The sequence below is a fragment of the Oncorhynchus clarkii genome, chromosome 17 (genome assembly GCF_045791955.1).
Source record: "Oncorhynchus clarkii lewisi isolate Uvic-CL-2024 chromosome 17, UVic_Ocla_1.0, whole genome shotgun sequence".
NCBI classification, from domain to species: domain Eukaryota; kingdom Metazoa; phylum Chordata; class Actinopteri; order Salmoniformes; family Salmonidae; genus Oncorhynchus; species Oncorhynchus clarkii.
Window position 1 is genome coordinate 56,528,332 of NC_092163.1, and position 25,591 is coordinate 56,553,922.

General features: G+C 44.1%; 1 protein-coding gene across 1 annotated transcript in view; it reads right to left on the reverse strand.

Moving 5' to 3' along the window:
• Positions 1-25,591, reverse strand: part of LOC139371152 (multiple EGF-like-domains 6b) — a 79,745-nt gene that overhangs the window by 11,518 nt on the left and 42,636 nt on the right. Inside the window, exons 5-18 of the mRNA XM_071111264.1 lie at positions 18,414-18,536; positions 7,930-8,052; positions 6,193-6,318; positions 4,665-4,787; positions 4,441-4,563; positions 4,189-4,326; positions 3,229-3,351; positions 2,740-2,862; positions 2,445-2,621; positions 1,917-2,048; positions 1,636-1,764; positions 1,399-1,527; positions 448-582; positions 34-168 (exon numbers count right to left, since the gene is read on the reverse strand). Of these exons, the coding sequence (XP_070967365.1) occupies positions 34-168; positions 448-582; positions 1,399-1,527; positions 1,636-1,764; positions 1,917-2,048; positions 2,445-2,621; positions 2,740-2,862; positions 3,229-3,351; positions 4,189-4,326; positions 4,441-4,563; positions 4,665-4,787; positions 6,193-6,318; positions 7,930-8,052; positions 18,414-18,536 (1,839 nt within the window). The remainder of the gene's footprint in view (positions 1-33; positions 169-447; positions 583-1,398; positions 1,528-1,635; positions 1,765-1,916; positions 2,049-2,444; positions 2,622-2,739; positions 2,863-3,228; positions 3,352-4,188; positions 4,327-4,440; positions 4,564-4,664; positions 4,788-6,192; positions 6,319-7,929; positions 8,053-18,413; positions 18,537-25,591) is intronic.

The following is a 25,591-nucleotide window of genomic DNA, read 5'->3' on the forward strand; positions in this document are numbered from 1 at the left end:
TGCCCCTCCCATATGACCAACAGGACAACCTACCTTGATCACAGTTGTCTCCACGGCGACCAGCCGGGCACAGGCGTTGGCACTGCCCGGTCACATGATCACAAGACACTCTGAGCGGGCACTCACATTTGTTCTCACAGCCTGGGCCAAACGTGCCTGGGTCACACTCTGAGGAGGGGGCGGAGGAGAGGAAAGTTAGACAGAACAGTGTGTGATGTAAAGGGCTGCATCCACAGCTACAGAACAGTCTGTGATGTAAAGGGCTGCATCCACAGCTACAGAACAGTCTGTGATGTAAAGGGCTGCATCCACAGCTACAGAACAGTGTGTGATGTAAAGGGCTGCATCCACAGCTACAGAACAGTGTGTGATGTAAAGGGCTGCATCCACAGCTACAGAACAGTGTGTGATGTAGGAAGATGATCATAACTTTTTCCTGCCACTAACCTTCCCTGCACGCGTTGCCTTGCCAACCGGGCTTGCAGACGCAGGTGCCGCTGCGACGGTGACACTCCAGAGTGTTCTGCTGGACACACTTACACTCCTCTGAACAGCCCGGTCCAAAGGCCCACTTGGGACACACTGGATAGGGAAGGAGATAACATGAAAAATATTGAATAAGACCTGAATGTTATCGATATACACTGAGTATACAAAACATGCTCTTTCCATGACATTTACTGACCAGGATAATCCAGGTGAAAGCTATGATCCCTTATTGATGTCACCTGTTAAATCCACTTCAATCAATCAATTAAATGTATTTATCAGCTGATGTCACAAAGTGCTGTACAGAAACCCAGCCTAAAACCCCAAACAGCAAGCAATGCAGGTGTAGAAGCACAGTGGCTAGGAAAAACTCCCTAGAAAGGCCGGAACCTAGGAAGAAACCTAGAGAGGAACTATGACTGGTGGCCAGTCCTCTTCTTGCTGTGCCAGGTGAATATTATAACAGAACACGGCCAAGATATTCAAATGTTCATAGATGACCAGCAGGATGTAGATGAAGGGATGGAGACAGGTTAAAGAAGGATTTTTAAGCCTTGAGACAATTGAGACATGGATTGTGTATGTGTGCCATTCAGAGGGTGAATGGGCTAGACAAAAGATTGTGCCTCTGAACGAGGTATGGAAGTAGGTGCCAGGCGCATCGGTTTGTGTCAAGAACTTCAACACTGCCGGGTTTTTCACGCTCAACACTTGCATTGGAGTCAACATGGGCCAGCATCCCTGTGGAACGCTTTCCACACTCTGCAGAGTTCATGCTCAGATGAATTGATGCTGTTCAGAGGGCAAAAGGAGGCGTGCAACTCAATATTTGGAAGGTGTTGTTAATGTTTTGTACACTCTGTGTAGGTAGAGATTAGAGGTGAGGGGTCAGCAGTGTGAGTGACTCACGTAGATGGCAGAACCTCCCGTAGAGTCCAGGGTCACACAGACAGGCTCCGTAGGTGCGGTGGCAGCACCCGTTATTGGCACAGTTACACTTCTTATTGCACTGTTTCCCATAGAAGCCCTTAGGACAGCCTACAGACAATAATATATTGTTATCAGGCAACTGAACGTTTCAATAGTGTGTGAATAACTGAGAATGTTTTTTGTATGTACAGTATCTGTTAACCAGTAGTGACTCACCATCCTGGCACATGTCTCCACTGACCCCAGGTGGGCAGCGACAGTTCCCATTGACAGGGTCACAGGTGGCTCCGTTCTTACACTTACAGGGGAATGAGCAGTTCCTGCCGAAGGATCCCTCGGAACAAGCTGTTCCGAGTAGAATAAAACGTTATATATTTATCCATTATACAGAGAGAGACGTGTTATTCCACAGAGAAACACAGACATAAGATTGATCAGATTACTGATGTACTGTGTTGAGAGTGCAGTGTCTATGTACACTGTGTGTATATACTGACTCTGGTTGCAGATGAGGCCTGTCCATCCATCGGGACAGTGACATCCATCTCTCCCTGGGCCACACAGCCCTCCGTTAGAGCAGTCCTCACAGGTCAGGCTGCAGTCATGGCCAAACGTGTTGTTCAGACACACTGCACACAGGACAGAAGAGATTACCGACTATAACGTTCTAGAAACATTCTGCTTGTGGTTAGGAATTTGCAAATCTTCAACTACATTCTTCCTAGCTGATTCCTATACTGATTACTGTTTTCACATTAATAAATCAAGGAACAACACAAAACACATCCTATGACTCTCTGCCATAGCCCCCTGCCACAGTCTATAAGCTTCCCCATTTCTACAGAGGTATACAAAAAACAGCCTCGGAATATGAGGCTAACCAATTTGCCACCTGCTGTGGGGTATTTAATTGCCCAGTAACGAGTAAGCAAATAAGGAGGTCTGGCAGTCTACCTCCTGTTGCTCAGACACAGAGGCAATAAGATACAGGCCCAACGTGCCTGTGTTCGGGTTCAGTGGCTCACCAAATTTCTCTGCCAGCGTGCTCTCAGCCAGCAGCTCTCTAGCATCATCATCCTCATAGTCATCATAGCGCTCTAGGGGCTGGTTGTAGTCCTGCAGCAGGGCGAGCTGGGGCTGAGCCAGGGTCCCCACAATATCCTGGCCCCCACTAGACAGGGCCTCAACTGTGTTCCCCAGTACTGCAGAGTAAGAGACAGAGAGAGAGAGAGAGAGTAACAGGTTACCAGGATGTCCACATGGAGTGTGATGGTGCTGTGGCCCTAGGCAACAACATTTCATTTGATTGGTGTAACTCACGTTCACAGGAGCGTCGGTCCTCGCCCAGACGGAAGCCCTGGCGGCAGAAACACTGGAAGGAACCGGCGGTGTTCTGGCATGTGTGATCACAGCCACCGTTGGCCGCCAGACACTCATCCACATCTACACAATACACACACACAAAGTCCAGAGTCCAGTTACTTTACAAAAACACTGCTCCTCAGTCATGTTAATTGATATAAATGGCAAATTTAGAGTTGAATAAATGTTGTTATGTAATAAACAATGAACAGAAAACCAAAGAATGCACTTCCTTTTCAACAAACAAGCATTTCAATGTAACCTGTAACCTGTTGTATTCGGCGCACGTGACAAATAAACTTTGATTTGATTTGAAACATGACTAAAATGTTACAGCATCATGCACATATTGTAAGTTCAACTGGAAGCATTCCAGGTTCAACAGTTATATTGTATAATGAGTGCCCCACTAGATCACTATTCTAAGGTTATAGAGGGTGAACATACCATCACAGCTACATCCATCTGAGTTGAGGCGGTAGCCCGCTGTGCAGTAACACTCATAGCCCCCAGGGTAGTTGGTACAGTCCTGCTCGCAGCATGAACTTCCCTCTCCACACTCGTCCAGGTCTGCCAAACAAAACACACACAATGAAAAGCATTACTCGGATGATCATGATGTTGTGATATGTTACAAACCAGGCACATGTTAAACTGACCTGAGTTAAAGGGTAAAGATTCATCTCTAGACTGACCAACACCAATCTGAGCTGAATGGTCTCTAGATTGAATGGTAAAGGTTAGTCTCTAGACCGAATGGTAAAGGTTAGTCTCTAGACTGAACTGTAAAGGTTAGTCTCTAGACTGACTGATAAAGGTTAGTCTCTAGACTGAATGATAAAGGTTAGTTTCTAGACTGAATGGTAAAGGACTGATCTGAGCGGTAAAGGTTCAGCTCTGAATGATAAAGGTTAGTCTCTAGACTGATCTTAGCTGAGCTGAATGGTGAAGGTGTCACACCCTGACCATAGTTTGCTTTGTATGTTTCTATGTTTTGTTTGGTCAGGGTGTGATCTGAGTGGGCATTCTATGTTGTGTGTCTAGTTTGTCTGTTTCTGTGTTTGGCCTGATATGGTTCTCAATCAGAGGCAGGTGTTTGTCATTGTCTCTGATTGGGAACCATATTTAGGTAGCCTGTTTGGTGTTGGGTTTTGTGGGTGATTGTTCCTGTCTCTGTGTTTGCACCAGATAGGGCTGGTTTGGTTTTTTAACATTTCTTGTTTTGTTAGTCTATTCATGTACAGTTTCTTTATTAAAGAACCATGAATAATCACCACGCTGCGTTTTGGTCCGCCTCTCCTTCAACTCAAGAAAACCATTACAGAAGGTTAATATCTGAATGATAAAGGTTAGTCTCTAGACTGATCTTAGCTGAGCTGAATGGTGAAGGTTAGTCTCTAGACTGACCGACACAGGTCTTGAGGTCATCCTCCAGTCGGTAACCCTGGTTACAGCTGCAGACAGGGCCACCAGTGGAGTGCTGGCAGTGATGGGAGCAGCCTCCGTTGTTGCTCTCACAGCTGTTGACGATCTCCATCTCAATCCCTGTCACAGAAACATGAGATGACTCTCCCATTACTTCTGATTGAAACATTTGTACATTTCAGATAATTTCAAACAGGCAAAAGAGATGATGATGATTATAGGAGCCAAACTCACGGTAGCACTGGCGTCCGTCTGCTCCCAGCTCGTAGGCAGTGTCACACACACAGGCGAAGGAGCCCGGGATGTTGTGGCAGCCATGAGCACATCCCGTCTGTTCAGACTCACACTCATCAATATCTGCGACAGATAAACAGAGTATATACGGATCTATTCTAGAACTTAAATACAGAGACATGATTGACCCTGTATGAACAGTAGTGCAGTAGTCAACATCTTACCCTCACAGGTCTTCCTGTCCTCTGCCAGCTTGTACCCATTTCTACAGTCACAGTTGGTCTTGTCACCATCAACAAGACAGTCTTGCTGGCAGCCGCCATTCTTATCACGACATGGATTCCCCACTTTAACATAGGAGACGCACAATGTTTAATGTTGACAGCACTTTATCTTGAAAAATATTTTACATTTCTAACAAATATAATTGAAAGGCGGCGCACAATTGGCCCAGTGTCGTCCGGGCTGGGCCGAAGTAGGCTGTCATTGTAAATAAGAATTTGTTCTTAACTAACTTGCCTAGTTACATAAAGGTTCAATTTAAAAAATCAGTAGGAAGGGGGAGGACATTTATCTAAAATGCAGTTTACTTTGAATACACACTGACACAACTACTCAAGACAAAGGTCCCAACTCTACACTGGGCTGAGTATTTTTCTGTATATTTAAGTGCGTTTAACTTGTATCTGCCTGTCCTGTACACTACAGCAGCTGGAGTGAGAAGCTTCAGCACTGCAGAAATTAGAGGAAGCTGGCCAACCATTACAACGTAAAAGCATCTAAAAGACAGTAATTATTCTAAAATTATAATCTTCCTTCCCTCAGAGAAAACTAGTCCACCTCGGCGCTGAGAGAGAGAGAGAGAGAGAGAGAGAGGGAGAGAGGGAGAGAAAGAGAGGGAGAGAGAGAGAGAGAGAGAGACTTGGGCTGTCAGAGCATTATGATAAACAACAATGTTGAGAAAACAGGAAAGATGAGTGAACACTTCAAATCAGGGTCGTATTCACACTAATTTAACGTCTCATCAAGTCCAACTTACCCTTCCTCCGACATTTTGTTGGACATGAACTATTGGCAGCTAGGAATCTATAGCGTTATGACAAACCCTTCAAAAGGACACCTGGGATTCACAAATACCCTTCCCTCAACTCTCTAGATGCTGTCGTGCTTGTATCATGCCTACACTCTCCCCTCTCCATTTATCCATTACTTAGACATGTTGCAATTGTATAGTTACAGCTTAAAGCTCCTGCAAGCATGGTTATCCACAGGTAGTTTCATGTCTGTATCAGGCTGCTTTCTCTCTTAGCTGCCTGTCACTCAACATGCACAGAAAGCTGCTCTCTCTCTCTGCACTAGTGGTTACTTCAGCCAAAGACAGTATGCATTCACGATCAGTAATGTAGCCTATGTTTGTGTTTAAAAAGAGAACCATATGTTTACAATAAAATGTGACATCACACTCTGTCAACTTGCCCGCTATGCAGTCTTTCTATTAAACATACTTCATCTGCAGTTTCCCATGTCAGACCTGAGATCCAACGATACACTGGGAGAGTGAAAGGAAACGCCATTAAATGTGACGTGGGAGCTGATTTCTAATTTGTATTTAATTGGTTGAAATGTTATTTTCACATGGAGGGAATTTCAGTAATTGGCAAGTGCTCGGATAGATTATTCATCTGTGAGTTAGTATGTGAGTGCTGTTGGGTGCATAGTAGTGTAGAAAGACCAGAGGATGGGTACACTCACATTTGCAGTGCTTTCCATCGTCAGCAAGCACGTAGTTGGCTCTACAGCGGCAGCGGAAGGCAGTAGGGGACTGCTGTACACAGAAATGCTCACATCCTCCATTACTGATGCCACATGATTGGACAGCTGGACACAGACAGACAGATACAATACATTTTTGTTATATTGTTTGGAGGAGAACCATTCCATTTTCACAGTGACCCTTCTACCTTTTACTCTGATTGGACAGCTGGACACAGACAGACAGATACAATACATTTTTGTTATATTGTTTGGAGGAGAACCATTCCATTTTCACAGTGACCCTTCTACCTTTTACTCTGATTGGACAGCTGGACACAGACAGACAGATACAATACATTTTTGTTATATTGTTTGGATGAGAACCATTCCATTTTCACAGTGACCCTTCTACCTTTTACTCTGCATCCTTTGCTCTTTCTGAAAGTGCTACCAACACAAACACTGTGCTAAACACCTCAGTGGTTTGTTCTACTTTGACCCAGTAAAGAGCCATCAACAGGCCTGAAGGGCCAATAATCACACAGACAGCGGAAGGAAGGTCCTCAGTGGTGAAGGAAACTCTGAGATGATGAGTTGAAGCCAGAGCCAGCTCACTGACTGATCTCTGCTTTCTACATCTCTTTGTCTCTCCCATGCACCCATAGCATGTCTCTGCTTGACCTGGTTCTCTGGGAGAACATTAAGTAGAGGTTTAAACAGCAGGTGTTGTTTAATGGTGTTTTGATAAAGTGAGGGACAGACCAGAGCCTATCCACCATCTGAAACTCTTAGATCCCTCCATCAACTACACTGGCTGGACACATTATGCATCCATCTGCTTGATTAGGTGGACCTCTCCTGGAAAGCCATGAACTGGATATAAAAAAATGACTGATATGTTGAATTGATATGGGAAGACATCTGGGGTTCCTTTCCTCTCCTGCGTATGTGGCTATTGGTATGCATCTCTCACTCTCTCTCTCAAGAGAGGGATGTACAGTATCCATCCCATCCAGTGGTAGAGCACAGCTCCCAGACCTCTGTCAGGAGAAAGATATGCAGACTCACAGATAAGCATCACCCCTGAGACAGTCCACATGTGCATTGTGATTATTAGTGCAATCAGTCATCATCCGCTGTGCTCCACACTGCAGCCATCACATAACTCAGTGACACTAGGGTTCCCCTATCTATCCTGTTTCATTCCTATACTCATATCATATCCATTCTGCCAAAGCCAAGAAAAGCAGCATACATTTCCATTCTCAATGTCAGAAAAGGCGCCTGTGTACATTCCTTGCTGTGTGCATTGAGATTGAGTTTATACTCATGTGCTAACAGCTGTTTTTAAAAGACTTGGGGCTGTACACTGAGTCGTGCATCTCGGCGATGATAGAGACAAGTTACAGGTACAATGTAAACACACAGGCGGGAGAGCTGGAGTGTAAGTGGATCTCACACAGAGTTAGGCCAGCGGCCTCTATGAGATTGCCTAAGACTTTAAATACCACACTGACAGAATGAAATGTAGAGAAGTATTGGCTTTTCAACTAAACTGAGACCTTTCTATACTGTAGTTCCTCAGGGCTATACTAACTCTTACCTGGCTCTGGGTTTTCCAAAAGCTTCCACTGACTAGAATGACACAATATGTTTGTGGTTTGTATATCATGATGATGTTGTATAACATAAGGTTATCAGGTTAATTGTCCACTGGGTGCTGTTGTTACTCACCGATGCAGGTGCGTCCATCCACATGGAGTCGAGAGCCTGGGTTGCATTCACAGTGATAGGAGCCCCTGGTGTTCACGCATCTGTGCTGGCAGCCCCCGTTATAGACCTGGCACTCATCAATATCTGCAGGGCCACGCACCACACACACACACAGAGCGAGGAAGGGAATTTATAGCAATTGTCCTAAAGGTTGTCTCATTATCAGAAAGGTACCGCTGAAGAATCAGCTCCAGAAAGCTTCCATGTGCTGAGATAGGAATTTAGACTCAGCTTTAGGAGAAAGATACGCTCCTACATTTTTCATTTGGCATTTTATAGACTCTCTTATCCAGAGCGACTTACAAGAGCATTTAGGGTTAAGTGTAGGGCCGGTACGATACCAGTATCTCGATGGCAAGGAAATATAACACAAAACGGATTTAACTTCTTCAGGAAAACAGCCTGTGTTCGTGTTGTATTTTTGTCATAGAAACATTTTTGCAATACTGGTATCGTCCCAGCCCTAGTTAAGTGCCTTGCTCAAGGGCACATCGACAGATTCTTTCCCCTAGTCAGCTCAGGGATTCAAACCAGGAACCTTTCGGTTACTGGCCCAATGCACTTACCCGCAAGGTTACCTGCCACCCTCCAAGAGGAAGGAGTAAGATGGATGAGGGTACAAGTACTCCGCCAGTGCACCCGTGCCCAAACAAACAAATCCTCCATGTGGTAACAACTACTGAACAGTTAAATCCAAATTAAAATTCCTGTACTCTCTCTATCAGTCTCAGGGACATGTCACAGGAGCATTTGGGAACCCAAATCGAAGTACACAAAACATAGACATTCCACCAAACCAAACGCTGACATTATAAACAAATTAAGACAGATGTTCTTTATCAGGGGGACTTAACAGGGGAATAAAATACTACTTGTCCTTTCTGCAATGTCATTTCAAAATGTTAAAAACTCATTTCTAGTTTATAGCTCATGCAAGGGGTTAACAAATAATCGTAGGCCAGCCATAAATGACCCCCAGTGAGGTCAGAGGTGAACCGTTCTGTTTTGACTGGTAACATTCAGTATGTCGGAAGTTTCATACAGTCCTTATATTAGGCTTGTGAATCACTATGATGTGAACAGTTTCCGGCTAATCTGACTGTCTGTACAATAAGTAACACACCATTAAATGACTGATGGTTGGGGCCAGTTTAAATAACTAAGGCAGAGTGAGTTATGTGCCGCTCAGAGGAGTTCAGTAAGTCCACTCACAGAGAATTTATCTTCAAGAAGAAACTATTTGTAGAATTCAGCTTAAACTCTGTGAAAAAATGTGTTTTTTAAACAAGAGGAAAGATAGGGAAGACTTAGTAGACAAGTTTCTACAATATCATCCTCTTCCCATTGTTTAGTTCTTATTATACAATGGGTCTAATCCTGCATGCTGATTGGTTAAAACTGCACTGGGGTTGCTGGATCGAATCCCCGAGCTGACAAGGTAAAAATCTGTCATTCTGCCCCTGAACAAGGCAGTTAACCCACTGTTCCCCGGTAGGCCGTCATTGTAAATAAGAATTTGTTCTTAACTGACTTGCCTAGTTAAATAAAGGTTAAAAAATATAAATATAATAATAATAATTCCAGCCTGTGTCTATTCCATAAGTTACCACTGGCTAAAGTTATGACGTTGAAATGCCTATCTACTCTGTTCCATCTGACAGCGCAATCCACTGTCTCATCAGCCCAGCCAGACAATTTATAAACTTTATCTCCACTATAAAAAGCATCTAGACATTATCTTCCATTTCTTTTAGACTAGCAATTGGTTTTAAATAGCGAAGATTTGTATAAACCTTGCAGTCTGTCTCTCTGACATTTGCAACATTGTTGGCTCCTGAGTGGCGCTGCAGTCTAAGGCACTGCTTCTCAGTGCTTGAGGCATCACTACAGACACCCTGGTTCGAATCCAGGCTGTATCACAACTGGCTGTGATTGGGAGTCCCATAGGGAGGTGCACAATTGGCCCAGCATCATTCAGGTTTGGCTGGTGTAGGCCGTCATTGTAAATAAGAATTTGCAACTGACTTGCCTAGTTAAATAAAGGCAAAAAAATCAAATAAAAATGGTTTCAGCTTTTCTCAGCTAGTCGAAATCATGAGTCAATGGATATACACAAAGAAATGTCAAATGAAACGAAGTGCAGCTAGTTTGCAGTCTTCCCAGCTTCAGTTTGAGGTGATTGTGTTAGCTGTGATGTTGGCTAGCTCCTCTGAACAACAGAGGACATTTTCTATGCCAGGTGTATTCTATGGATGTATCCAAATAAATGTCACCAGAAAACAGCTCAAACAAATGCAAATGCAGCTACTTTGTTGTTATTCTGGCTGCCCTGTTTGACGTGACTATTAGTTAGCCGTAGTTGGCTAGCTAACAAGAAATGGACAAGAACGTTGCCAGCCAGTATGGCAATAGAACATTTAGAACAAACAACTGGGTACCATCCATAGACACAAAAAAAAAAAAACTTAATGACTGAGTCGCAACTCTGGCAACCGAACCAATAGAACGAACAACCAGCCAGCGTGGGTAGCAACCCTAGATTTTTGTCAGGACTATATCTTGTGGAAGGATGAATAAATTAACAAAATAAAAATAATATGAATAAATTAATAAAAATTGTATTTCTATGAAAATATATAAATCATTATTTGAATATGTTGGTAACCTGTTGTATAAAAGTGATAATGCCCTCGAAGCCGGTGTTTGGAGGATATATCAGCACAGTTTGCCGGGCTTCGACTTTGTCTTGGGCCTAAAAACACCCGTGCCAATATATCCTCCAAACACTGTCTTCGAGGGCATTATCACTTAATTATGTCATTGTGTTGTGCTTTGCATTGTGAACAATATGCAATTGTGAAGTCATGTGTTGTGCACTACTCGAGTTACTGAAGGCAAATCCCAAATTTTTCATGATCTATTTCTCCTTTGTAATATTCAGCAATAATGAACATTCATCACACATAAAAACCCTCATAACAATAATAGACTCCTCAATTGGAACAATAATGTAGTCATTGTGTGCTAAAGTCATTACACTGTCATGCTGGCACATCCCCTTTTTCAGTGGTGACTTAACTGTGCCTAACATGATCAATCTTTCTCTTTTCATGCACTTGGAGCCATGGAGGGGGAAATGAGTTCCAGAGGCACAGTACCAGAAGGAGAGAACAGAGAACCCCCTCCCCTTCCAGAGCCCTGGTGGCTGGTGGCACGCTATGTGGGATCTGGACTGGCACAGCTGAGCTCCATTGCCGTCATTACACGGCACCCCAACGATATCTGTCTGACATGAAAGCAGCCTGATAGACACTAACAACCTGTGACCACATCCAGAACAAAATGTATCACAGTGGATTCTGGGAGGGAACAGAAGCCCTCCCCTGGGGGTTACAATACCTACACAATGGAGGGGGAGATTTTATGAATATTTATTTTTGGCCTTGCTGCTTGTAACCCCAACAGAACAGACTGTATAATCAGAAACACTTAGCCAAGCCATAGTGTGCACTATGCAGTGGGTTAGAGAAGCATGCAACCATTTCAGTCCTTACTGTACTGTACATCCTACACCACCAGTATTCCTCATCTCTACTTCTGTCTATAGATGAAACCATTCACTCGCATTGGAGGCATCTTTTAAGATGGTGTTTTGGGACAGAGTACATCCTCTACATATTATACCAATTTAGCTCCAAACTGCTGCCAAACTTCAGCTCAGTTCCATCCAGGAAAGCTGGCAGGCAGATGGGTGCTCTCTTTTCTGTCCATGCAGCATGTTTGTGTTTGGTTTTTAATGAAATCACTCCAAAGATGTGGCGCTGTTTACCTGTGGACCATGGCATACTGTAAAAGCCCTCTAGGCTGGTTTCCATGTGGACCATGGCAAACTGTAAAAGCCCTCTAGGCTGGTTTCCCTGTGGACCATGGCATACTGTAAAAGCCCTCTAGGCTGGTTTCCATGTGGACCATGGCAAACTGTAAAAGCCCTCTAGGCTGGTTTCCCTGTGGACCATGGCAAACTGTAAAAGCCCTCTAGGCTGGTTTCCCTGTGGACCATGGCATACTGTAAAAGCCCTCTAGGCTGGTTTCCCTGTGGACCATGGCAAACTGTAAAAGCCCTCTAGGCTGGTTTCCCTGTGGACCATGGCATACTGTAAAAGCCCTCTAGGCTGGTTTCCCTGTGGACCATGGCATACTGTAAAAGCCCTCTAGGCTGGTTTCCCTGTGGACCATGGCATACTGTAAAAGCCCTCTAGGCTGGTTTCCCTGTGGACCATGGCATACTGTAAAAGCCCTCTAGGCTGGTTTCCCTGTGGACCATGGCATACTGTAAAAGCCCTCTAGGCTGGTTTCCCTGTGGACTATGGCATACTGTAAAAGCCCTCTAGGCTGGTTTCCCTGTGGACCATGGCAAACTGTAAAAGCCCTCTAGGCTGGTTTCCCTGTGGACCATGGCATACTGTAAAAGCCCTCTAGGCTGGTTTCCATGTGGACCATGGCATACTGTAAAGCCCTCTAGGCTGGTTTCCATGTCTAGAACATGATTCCACAGAGCATGGTCCCAAAGCCTCAGCAGCCACAGGCTTACAGCAGCCATAAGGCCAGTAGCCATTAGGCCAGTTTTCACTATTTATGGCTGCTGCAAGCATGACATCTACATGGATTTCTAGCTGATTCTCAGTTGTGTGGTTTGAATACAAATTAGGATGCACCTGACTCATGCAGCCAGATATAGGACAATGTACTGCATGTAAGATATTGGAACCCATTCACATAAACCAGAGTTTGACTATCTTCCAGAGCTGCACTGAAGTAACTCTCAAACTTAGTAACTCTCAAACTGAAAGTGTTTAGTATTTTTTTATAGTGACAAGACCTGTTAAGTTTACAACTGGAGTCATGTCATATTTATGTTAGCATTACTAAACGTGGGTTTCTACATGCATATTTCATGTAAAGACTTCTTATTTCTCCACTGATAAGTGGAAGCCTCCACTTCTACTGGAGTTATGTGGGCAGTGCCGGGCTACACACAAGGGCACCAGTCCATCTCCATAGTAGGAGTAGACTGATAACACTGAGACTTCCTCTGCATTGCTGACATAACATAAAACACGATCCTACTAGAGTGCACGATAGTACACCTGTCATCCAACTGAAAGTGATGGGAAGAGTTGTTCAGGCTTGGTCTAATGATCTGGATGAAAATATTGTATAGGGGAAAGCTTCACCCAGATGACCTCTTAATCATAAGGTATATTTTCATTCAGTTAAAATTACTCAAAACCAACAATAGTGTAACAGGCTTTTCCATATATGACATAAACCCACTGAGATTTAATTTATAGGCAGTATTGCCCATGCAAGTGTAAACATAACAACAGAAGTGTGGAGTGTACTGTAGCACTCACCTGGCCCATGATATCCCATGTTGTACCCATTGTAGCCATTATATCCATGGAAGCAGTCAGGCATATAGCAAATCCTTCTATGATAGCGGTGGTACAGATTGTTAGCACCCAAGACTGGATATATATGAGCCCCAAAACACCCCACGAGGAGCATCAACCATCCTGACAATGCCATATCCAAGAACTAGCCTACTATATATTCTCACAGATAGAAAAAAATGAATTTATGGCCAAAACGACAACTACAATACTGTTTGAGATATGTTAAAACAAGACATGAATATACAAAAGATCTAAACCCTGTTTTGATTTTTCATTTCAGTCACATCTTGTGTAAAGGCAGAACAACTTCTTGCTCCCTCTGATTTCTCCCCACTCTATATCTCCCTCTTTTTAGTCTCTCCCTCTCTCAGTCTGCCTGCCTCCTCCACCATGTCTGTCTCCCGTGTCCTGGACATTTAAGGCCCTCCCCCTCCTCCTCCTCCTCTCCTCCACACTCTCCTCCAAGTAGCCCATATGCTCAAGCCTATGATCACACATGCTACTATAATCTACCATTGGAATAATGATATCGTATTTGACAGAAATTACATTATTGTGAGTGTTAAAAAGACAATATTTAAAAGGATAGTGATTTAGGACTATAGTTGGCAATGCTTTTCCTGCCACTTCAAAGGCTGATGTATGTAAAAAAAAAATGTGATTGATTTATAGGATATGGCATGCAGGTACTAGAAGGAATGTGAAAAGAAGATTTATTATAAAATAGCTAAACTTTTCTTTTGATATAGAAATGTAAGAAATAACTGCCAAAGTACAATATAGCCAGATCTGATAAGTGCCAAGGGTACAATTTTATATTTCGAAACCAAACATCGGAGAAAAGAGTGAATCTTGCAGTGACCCCATCTACTCAGGAGCTCAGTGCAGTCTCTCATCCCTTGCCAACACATACATTTAAACAGTGGAGGCTGAACCATGACAGGTCTTCATTGGGTTGAACAATAATGCATGAACCTGGTCAAAAACGATTGTCACGATTTGTACAAAAATGGCTCATATAAAGAACTCTGAAGCTGGTATGGGGTTATTTTCTACTTAAACATTCTCATTTAGACCCCAATCCCACCACTGGTGTGCGTGGCCAAAGAGCTCTATTTTCATGTCATCTGACCATAGCACCCGTTCCAATCAAAGTGCAAATGCCGTTTAGCAAATCCAGGCGTTTACATTTGTTGGATAACATGACAATAGAGCTCTTTGGCCACGCACACCAGTGGTGGGATTGGGCCTAAATGAGAAAGTAGAAGTAGAAGAGAAAAAAAAGACTTACAGTAAAACATGGTGGTGGATCTTTCATGTTATTAGGCTACATTTTTGCTTTCACTGGTCCTGGGGCCCTTGTTAAAGTCAACGGCGTCATGAACTTTACTCAGTACCAGGACATTTTTGCCAGCCAAAAACCTGGTTGCCTCTGCCAAGAGGCTGAAACTTGGCCGCAAGTGGATCTTCCATCAAGACAATATCCCCAAGCACACGTAAAATCCACAAAGAAATGGTTTGCCAAAATCAGAATTTGCCAATTACCATCTCAGTCTCCAAACTTGAACCCCATTGAAAACCTGTGGTTTGTTTGTTTGTTTTGAAGAGGGCAGTCCATAAGTGGAAGGATATCAAGGATCTGGAAAGACTTCGTATGGAGGAATGGTCTAAGATCCTTCCTAATGTGTTCTCAAATCTCATAAAACATTTTAGAAAAAGTCTTAGTGCTGTTATCCTCACAAGTTGAGGTATTACTTCTGGGTTTTTAGTTGAGATGGACAGGCCTGTAGGCCACATCTCAGACAGCTCAGCACCGTCTACAGAGACTGTCAGTCATACAGTAGGAATGCACTCACCATCCCTATGCTGTTAGACATACCATACACATACTGTATCTTCCTACATCCATTACAGTGCTGTCCACACAGGCACTGAAAGCAGGCTTTTTAGGTTTTTAAGTTCAGTAGATATTATGAACTTATTAATGAGCTGATATGTTTTTGTCCATTAGACATCAGAGCAGATGTCCATAGAGAGTGGTATTACCCACAGCTGTGATAACATGCCTATTAGCAGTCTTAATAACCACAACATAAAGTCTTTAAAAAACATTTCAAAAATGGTTATTCAGCAGTCCCCATTGATTAACTGTTTTTGGTTCCATGTAGAACCCTCTGTGGAAAGGGTCCTACGTGAAACCCAAAAGGGTTCTACCTGGAACCAAAAATGGTTCTTCAAAGGATTATCCTATGGCGACAGCCAAATAACCCTTTTAGGTTCTAGATAGCACAAGTTTTTTCAAAAAGTGTATCATCATTGGCTCCTTCAGTTAGCATTCACGCTGCACATCATTCCAAACAGTCTTCTCCTCAGGGCTGGGCATAGCTACATATTGAACTTATCACTGCCATGTATTCAACGAATTACAGACATTCTCCAATGGAAAACATCAAGCTGAGCAAAAACAAAAATCCTTGAGTAAGTGGAATTTTAGATCTGTGTGGCTTATTTGTCTATAAGACTTGGGTTCAAGCAGTATTCGCTTTCTTTTTTTCCTTTGGAGGCAGTGGTGTTGGTGGTGGTGATGGTGGTAGTGGTGGTAATGGTGGTGGTAGTGATGGTGGTAGTGGTGATGGTAGTGGTTATGGTAGTGGTAGTGATGGTTGTGGTAGTGATGGTGGAAGGAGTGGTGGTGATAGTAGTAGTGGTGATGGTGGTGGTAGTGGTGGTAGTGGTGGTGATGGTGGTAGTGGTGCTGATGGTGGTAGTGGTGGTGATAGTGGTAGTGGTGGTGATGGTGTTGGTAGTGATGGTGGTGGTAGTAGTGGTGGTGATGATGGTAGTGGTTATGGTAGTGGTAGTGATGGTAGTGGTAGTGATGGTGGAGGTAGTGGTGGTGATAGCAGTAGTGGTGATAGTGTCGATGGTATTGATTATAGTAGTGACGATGGTAGTAGTAGTAGGTGTTAGTATTGATGATGGTAGTGGTGATGTGGTGGTAGTGGTGGTAGGTAGTGGTGATGGTGGTAGTAGCAGTGGTGATGGTGTTGGTAGTGATGGTGGTGGTAGTAGTGGTGGTGATGATGGTAGTGGTTATGGTAGTGGTAGTGATGGTAGTGGTAGTGATGGTGGAGGTAGTGGTGGTGATAGCAGTAGTGGTGGTGATGGTGGTGGTAGTGTCGATGGTATTGATTATAGTAGTGACGATGGTGGTAGTAGTGGTATTAGTATTGATGATGGTGGTAGTGATGTGGTGGTAGTGGTGATGGTGGTAGTAGCAGTGATGGTGGTAGTGGTGGTGTTAGTATTGATGATAGTAGTATTGGTAGTGGTGATGGTGGTACTGGAGGTGATGGTGGTAGTGGTGGTGATGGTGGTGGTGATGGTGGTACTGGAGGTGATGGTGGTAGTGGTGGTGATGATGGTATTAGTGGTGATGGTGGTACTGGAGGTGATGGTGGTAGTGGTGGTGATGGTGGTAGTACGGGTGATGATGGTAGTTGTGGTGATGGTGGTAGTGGTGGTGATGATGGTAGTTGTGGTGATGGTGGTACTGGAGGTGATGGTGGTGATGGTGGTAGTGGTGGTGATGGTGGTAGTAGCAGTGATGGTGGTAGTGATGGTGATGGTGGTAGTGGTGGTGTTAGTATTGATGATATTAGTAGTGGTAGTGGTGATGATGGTAGTAGTGGTGATGGTCGTACTGGAGGTGGTGGTGGTAGTGGTGGTATTAGTAGTGCTGGTAGTGATGGTGGTAGTGGTGGTATTAGTAGTATTGGTAGTGGTGGTGTGGTAGTGGTGGTGATGGTGGTAGTGGGGGTGTTAGTATTGATGGTAGTAGTGTTGGTAGTGGTGATGATGGTAGTAGTGGTGATGGTGGTACTGGAGGTGATGGTGGCAGTGGTGGTGATGGTGGTAGTAGCGGTGGTGGTGATGGTGGTAGTAGTGGTGATGGTGGTAGTGGTGGTGTTAGTATTGATGATAGTAGTATTGGTAGTGGTGATGATGGTAGGAGTGGTGATGGTAGTACTGAATGTGGTGGTGTTGGCGGTAGTGGTGGTATTAGTAGTGCTGATGGTGATGGTGGTAGTGGTGGTGTTAGTATTGATGATAGTAGTATTGGTAGTGTTGATGGTGGTACTGGAGGTGATGGTGGTAGTGGTGGTGATGGTGGTAGTGGTGGTGATGGTGGTAGTGGAGGTGATGGTGGTAGTGGTGGTGATGATGGTAGTTGTGGTGATGGTGGTACTGGAGGTGATGGTGGTAGTGGTGGTGATGGTGGTAGTGGTGGTGATGGAGGTGATGGTGGTAGTGGTGGTGATGGTGGTAGTGGTGGTGATGGTGGTAGTGGTGGTGATGATGGTAGTTGTGGTGATGGTGGTGATGGTCGTACTGGAGGTGGTGGTGGTAGTGGTAGTGATGGTGGTAGTGGTGGTATTAGTAGTGCTGGTAGTGATGGTGGTAGTGGTGGTATTAGTAGTATTGGTAGTGGTGGTGTGGTAGTGGTGGTGATGGTGGTAGTGGGGGTGTTAGTATTGATGGTAGTAGTATTGGTACTGGTGATGGTGGCAGTGGTGGTGATGGTGGTAGTAGCAGTGGTGGTGATGGTGGTAGTAGTGGTGATGGTGGTAGTGGTGGTGTTAGTATTGATGGTAGTAGTAGTGGTAGTGGTGATGATGGTATGAGTGGTGATGGTAGTACTGAAGGTGGTGGTGGTGGTAGTGGTGGTATTAGTAGTGCTGATGGTGATGGTGGTAGTGGTGGTATTAGTAGTATTGGTAGTGGTGATGTGGTAGTGATGGTGATGGTGGTAGTAGCAGTGATGGTGGTAGTGGTGGTGTTAGTATTGATGATAGTAGTATTGGTAGTGGTGATGGAGTACTGGAGGTGATGTTGGTAGTGATGGTGGTGGTAGTGGTACTGATGGTGGTAGTGGTGGTATTAGTAGTGCTGGTAGTGGTGGGGGTAGAGGAGGTGAGGAGGACTTACCTTGGCAGGTCTTGCCATCGTCCTTCAGCTGCTGACCAGAGGGACAACTGCAGTAGAAGCTGCCGATGGTGTTGCAGCACAGAGCCTCACAGCCTCCGTTAGTCTCCTCACACTCATTAACATCTGACAGGGACAGACAGACGGATCAGTCTCACCGTAGCATACTTAATGGTACCAATGTTACAGAAACATCAATAGAGTACAATACTGTAGGAGACAGTGCTTCTAAATGACAGAGCCACAGTCATGACAAATAACCATGAATTCATTAGCATCATGATTGCTGAGGAAATAAGATTGAAGAGTGAGAAATAACCTACAAGAAATGAAAGCAGTGTTTGTTGTTATCCTTGAAATTAGAAAATATCTGATGTGTTAAGTGTTTCCTTTTGTTTAACTACATTGGAAAATTACACACATCATCCATCATTATGTTCTCCCCCTAACGGGACATGCAAGAACTGCCAGAACACCAGCTAGTCACTTAGTAGAGCCAGTGATTAACTAACTTCCCTCAACCACAAAATTAGAAAAAAAGCTTTCTCTTTCATTTCATGTAAGATAGAGTTTAACTCCAATGTCTTCCAGGGATGAGTTTGGGTCTGGTTTGTGAGGTTTGGAAGAGCTGCTTCAAAGCTTACAGAAAGTCATGACAACACTTATCAGGCCAGTTTCCATCTTTAGGCAACATATTCAATCTCCAATGTAAGAAAACTGACTCTCTCTGTAATCCAATGTGGCACATCAGATTTGTTTAAACAATTATTTATGATATTAGCCTAATATGTCTAGTTTGACTTACCAACCTTACTGTGAGTTTTCATGTAACTCAACTCTCTGAGATGTGTTTCAAATATATAGTCATAGTCTGAATGTAACCACAAGCTTTCAAGACACCATCTTGGTAACCATAAAACCCCTGCCAGCGCCTTCATCAGCACATGAATAAAGCACACTGGTCAGATGAGAGAAACTCAGAATTTCAGCCAATAGAAACCAGACAACCAGATAGTCTGCCAATCACATAATGGCAATGCAATGCGCCCTTAAAAAGCAACCATGTTTCCATCTCATCTATATCCCTTACACAGCCTGTCACAGCTGTCATTCAACTGACCACATGTATTCTCTCTCCACTTCACTGTATACACACACTGACTCAGATCCGGATCAGGTACTGACAGAAACCCAATCTTTAGCTGGAAAGGTGTACCTCCAAAGGTCATACAAATACAGTACAGTCAGGGTATTGATGACTGTAAAGTAATATAACTGTCTTCAACATCACAGGACTGCTTTTCTTTCTTCATACCATTGAAGGAATGCTACAGTGCTGTGAAAGAACGGATGAGTGGGTGATGAGAGAGAAAGGGGGAGGAGGAGGAGGGTATTTGCTTGGCACTACTAATCATTTTATAGCCCACTCTATGTCCATAAACAGAGGAGAGTCATGGAGTGATTCTGGGACTGCCAGAGGAAATGGTGGTGAGTTGTTTTCCTGTTTCAATGTATTTTTAGTGCATTCAGCCACCGCCAGCACTAACCAGCCAATTACAGACCTGGTATTTCTCTTCTAGTTTACAACGTCTGGACATGTAAATGCCAAAACACTGGGCTTTATATTCCCCATTCACCAAATATCAAAACAAATGCCTCTTCTGTAGTTCTACTAAGCATATACGGTGAGGATGATTTTCCACTCAGAGTAAAATTCCAGGGGAATAACACATTCCTGTCTCCTGCCTGTGAACAGAATGTGACCTGAACGTGACCTGCAGATCAAGGACCTGACTCCGGGGCCCTGGGGAAGTCCTGGCTGTTTTCATGTCCGTTTCTACGGGGTCAGGAAGAGTGGGGCTGGGGGGCTGCATCCTCCCCCTGAGGACACACACCTGAGTGGCTCCCAGGTTTCAAGCTGGGTCAGAGTCCCGCTCATGTGTCATTCTGCTCAATGGGAAGGAATGCTGAATTGCCATGGATCAAGTCCCACAAGGTCACAAGCTTTCCTGTCCTCACAGTAAGAACAGAATGGAGAGGGGAAATGCTACCAGTACTGGATAGAAATAAACAGCCAGACTCGTAATAGATACTAACTAGAGTATGCTAAACAAAAATGAAAGATATATCCTAATTGTGAAAGAAAAATGAGAGAAGGGAGAAGCCAAGATGTGTCTATGGGAGAGTTTGTAACCCTACGCCAAGACATGTATTATTACTATTCATCACCAAGAACAATGATAAAGACTCCCTCGGTGTCAAAACAGGTTCCCACGATGATTAACCCAGTGGCCTCTGAAATCATGGGTGGGTCACCTGGTGATTGGTGCACAGGCTACGCCCTCACCTGACTCCAAGTGACAGCAGTGGGATGCTCTTGTCTCCAATGCTGGGTCAGGTAACCTTAATCCACATTGAACCCACATTACATCTACATTGTCCCCCAAACCCTTCATCCATCCGTATCTGGTACAAGAAAACTCAAACGCAATGGACTACTGTCCTGCACATTTTCTGACCTTTTAATATCAAGAGTTAAGTTGAAGACTCTAGCTACTTTTTCTATACCCCTGATATCTGTCATGGGGGTAAAGTATTTATCATTTCTCCAGATGAGTTACTCTGATGTTGGTGTGAGTTGCAGTAAACTCTGTTCCTCAAGTAAAATGTCAATATCCTTCCATCCAGTCCCTGCCACTGTGTGGACCTCCATAGAGTCAGAGCCACCAGTCACACATAGCCTCACTCTATTATATTACTGTAGGACAAGCTGCCAATGTAAAGGAAAGGGCTGCATTTGCTTTATTACTCTTTTCTCCCAGGAGGTAATTGGAACGGTTTATTGTACATATCATGAACACAGAGCCAACATAATTTGACCCTGAATCTGCTCCTATAACCATTACTCATAGTTTTATTACTGATGAACCACAGCTACTTCTACTACAATCACTGTATCTCTACGTTCTGTAAGACAAAGCAGGCTGTCTGAGGGCCCAAAGGCCTAGCCAAGCTTGCCCATGCTCCAGGTCAGGGTTAGAGGCTGGAGGCCTACAGGGCTGGAGCTCAGGGTCAAACTGACTCACCAAGCAGGCAGGCAGGCAGGGAAGAATACACAGCTATAATTACACGTGATGGATATCTGTGTATAGGGGTAGCTTGTAGCGTAATGACAGAGTGACATGAAATCTGGACACCAATACCCAATAGTTAACCCCAGTCTCAAAACATCCAGTTTGTTTAGTCAGAGGATTCTGAATGCTCAGAAGACCAGTCCACTGTCCAGAAGGGTATCAATAAACCTCTGTTTCTGATGCACAGGAGCACATGAATGTGTGTATGTCCACACGTACACACACACACACACACACAAACATACACATACACAAAGGCCTGTGTTCTCTGCTCTAGCTGTCTATTTAGCTGGTTCTGATCAGAGCTATCCCTACACAGTGAGAAGGCCTCAGTGAACTGTCCATCCTATGGTCCATACCATATAACATTTTAACAGGCCACCAACTGGACCTTCAGTGAGTCTGTCCTCCATATATTCATGGCCCATTTATTCTTACTGCCAGTTAACGACTGCTGGCACTCACCCAGACACACACTGCAGCCCCCAGAAAAATATCATATCACTGAACATCTGCCCCTTCACTGTGTCCAACTCAGCCAGATATCTATACATTATACATATATACCATCACAAGCCAGAACTCACATTATGTGATGCTTGTCAATTACTACTAAAGTGAAAACACACCAGACAAATATAAATTGTGTATTTCCCAGGAGTGGACATTCTGTTCCTAAATAAATAGTAAAAAAGAACAGAAAACAAACACTCTTTAACTAATAGCTACATTCAAAAGTGATTTGTTATGAACTCTGCCACATGTAAGAACTGGGTTACATTCGTGGGCTGTATTGTGTGACCTCCTGTGATAAGGATTAACGCCACTGTTCCCATGGGGCCTGGGTTAATGTCTGAGTAGGACTGTAGGGGGCTAACACTAACACTGCACCGTACTGCAGCCTGATCATATCTTGGTCACTGCTCGGAACATTAGAACATTGATCAAGAGGAAGCCACAGATAGCCCTGGTCTGTTTCCTCTTATGGTCCAGATCTAAAAACATGCTGCTTTCATCTGCCTGACTGGGGTCCCTTCCTTGTTTGCCAGAGCTGCATTCACCAGGGAACAAGCTAAGGTGAAGCCTGGGACACCAGCTCATAGGCCTCAAAAAGGAAAGGTCTGAGAGGCAGGATATTAAAACTGATGATGACTTGAGGATATTGGAGAGTTATCCCTGGACTAGGTCAAGTATTTGAACAAGGTGGATTAGAAATACATGTTGTTAGATCATATTAGATATGACCATAACTAGACCCTCAGACGAACCATCAAACAGGTAAAGCGTCAATACAGGACTAAGATTGAATCCTACTACACTGTCTCTGATGCTCGTTGGATGTGGCAAGGCTTGAAAACTATTTCGGACTACAATGGGAATCCCAGCCGCGAGCTGCCCAGTGACGCAAAACTACCAGATGAGCTAAATGTCTTTTATGCTCGCTTTGAGGCAAGCAATAATGATGCATGCATGAGTGCACCAGCTGTTCTGGACGACTGTGTGATCACGCTCTCTGTAGCCAATGTGAGCAAGACCTTTAAACAGGTCAACATTCACAAAGCCACGGGGCCAGACGGATTACCAGGATGTGTACTCAAAGAATGCGCGGACCTACTGGCAGGAGTCTTCACTGACATGTTCAACTTCTCCCTGGCCAAGTCTGTAATACCTACATGTTTAAAACAGACCACCATAGTCTCTGTGCCCAAGATAGCGAAGGTAACCTGCCTAAATTATTACTGTCACGTAGCACTCACGTCGGTAGCCATGAAGCGCTTTGAAAGGCTGGTCATGGCTCACATCAACACCATCATGCCAGAAACCCTAGACCCATTCCAATTTGCATACCTCTGATGCAATCTCAATCGCACTCCACACTGCCCTTTCCCACCTGAACAAAAGGAACACCTATGTGAGAATGCTGTTCATTGACTACAGCTCAGCGTTCAACACCATTGTGCCCACAAAGCTTATCACTAGGGTTGCACATTTTGGTGAATATTCAGAGGGGGAAACTTTCTGTGGGAATTAACGGGAATATATGGGAATTAACGGGAATAAATGGGAATTAACGGAAATATATGGGAATTAACGGGAATATATGGGAATTAACGGAAATATATGAGAATTAATAGTACTACAATTTAAATGTAGATGTTTCTTGCATTGGATATATTTACCATATCATATGGAGACAGAAATATAAACCTTTTACCTTATCATAAGTAGACATAATCCTTCCAACAGAAATAACATTGAACTTCGATCGGTTGAAGAGCATGCATTTAGTTTTACTTGCATTTAAGAGCAGTTGGAGGCCATGGAAGGAGAGTTGTATGGCATTGAAGCTCGTCTGGAGGTTTGTTAACACAGTGTCCAAATAAGGGCCAGAAGTATACAGAATGGTGTCGTCTGCATAGAGGTGGATCAGAGAATCACCAGCAGCAAGAGCGACATCATTGATGTATACAGAGAAAAGAGTTGGCCTGAGATTTGAACCCTGTGGCACCCCCATAGAGACTGCCAGAGTTCCGGACAACAAGCCCTCCGATTTGACACACTGAACTCTGTCTGAGAAGTAGATGGTGAACCAGGCGAGGCAGTCATTTGAGAAACAAAGGCTGTTGAGTCTGCCGATAAGAATACAGTGATTGACAGAGTTGAAAGCCTTGGCCAGGTTGATGAATAAGGCTGCACAATGTTTTCTTTTATCGATGGCGGTTATGATATTGTTTAGGACCTTGAGCCTGGCTGAGGTGCACCCATGGCCAGCTCGGAAACCAGATTGCATAGCGGAGAAGGTACGGTGGGATTCGAAATGGTCTGTGATCTGTTTGTTAACTTGGCTTTCGATGACCTTAGAAAGGCAGGGTAGGATAGATATAGGTTGGTAACAGTTTGGGTCTAGAGTGTCTCCTCCTTTGAAGAGGGGGATGACCGCGGCAGCTTTCCAATCTTTGGGGATCTCAGAAGATACGAAAGAGAGGTTGAATAGGCTAGTAATAGGGGTTGCAACAATTTCAGCGGATAATTTTAGAAAGAGAGGGTCCAGATTGTCTAGCCCAGCTGATTTGTAGGTGTTAAGATTTTGCAGCTCTTTCAGAACATCAGCTGTCTGGATTTGGGTGAAAGAGAAATGGGGGAGGCTTGGGCAAGTTGCTGTGGGGGGTGCAGACCTGTTGACTGGGGTAGGGGTAGCCAGATGGAAAGCATGGCCAGTCGTAGAAAAATGCTTATTGAAATTCTTGATTATCGTGGATTTATCGGTGGTGACAGTGTTTCCTAGCCTCAGTGCAGTGGGCAGCTGGGAAGAGGTGCTCTTATTCTCTGTGGACTTTACAGTGTCCCAGGACTTTTTGCAGTTTGTGCTACAGGATGCAAATTTCTGTTTGAAAAAGCTAGCCTATGCTTTCCTAACTGCCTGTGTATGTTGGTTCCTAACTTCCCTGAAAAGTTTAATATCAGGGTGGCTATTTGATGCTAATGCAGTACGCCACAGGATGTTTTTGTGCTGGTCAAGGGCAGTCAGGTGAGGTGGAGAGAACCAGGGGCTATATCTGTTCTTAGTTCTACATTTTTTTGAATGGGGCATGCTTATTTAAAATGGTGAGGAAAGCACTTTTACGGATGCAGGCAATGAGGCAGTGGTCGCTGGGATCCTGGTTGAAGACAGCAGAGGTGTATTTAGAGGGCAAGTTGGTCAGGATGATTTCTATGAGGGTGCCTGTGTTTACGGATTTAGGGTTGTACCTGGTAGGTTCCATGATAATTTGTGTGAGATTGAGGGCATCTAGCTTAGATTGTAGGACGGCCAGGGTGTTAAACATATCCCAGTTTAGGTCACCTAACAGAACAAACTCTGAAGATAAATGGGGGGCAATTAATTAATATATGGTGTCCAGGGCACAGCTGGGGGCTGAGGGGGGTCTATAACAAGCGGCAACATTGAGAGACTTATTTCTGGAAAGGTGGATTTTTAAAAGTAGAATCTCAAACTGTTTGGGCACAGACCTGGATAGCATGACAGGACACTGCAGGCTGTCTGCA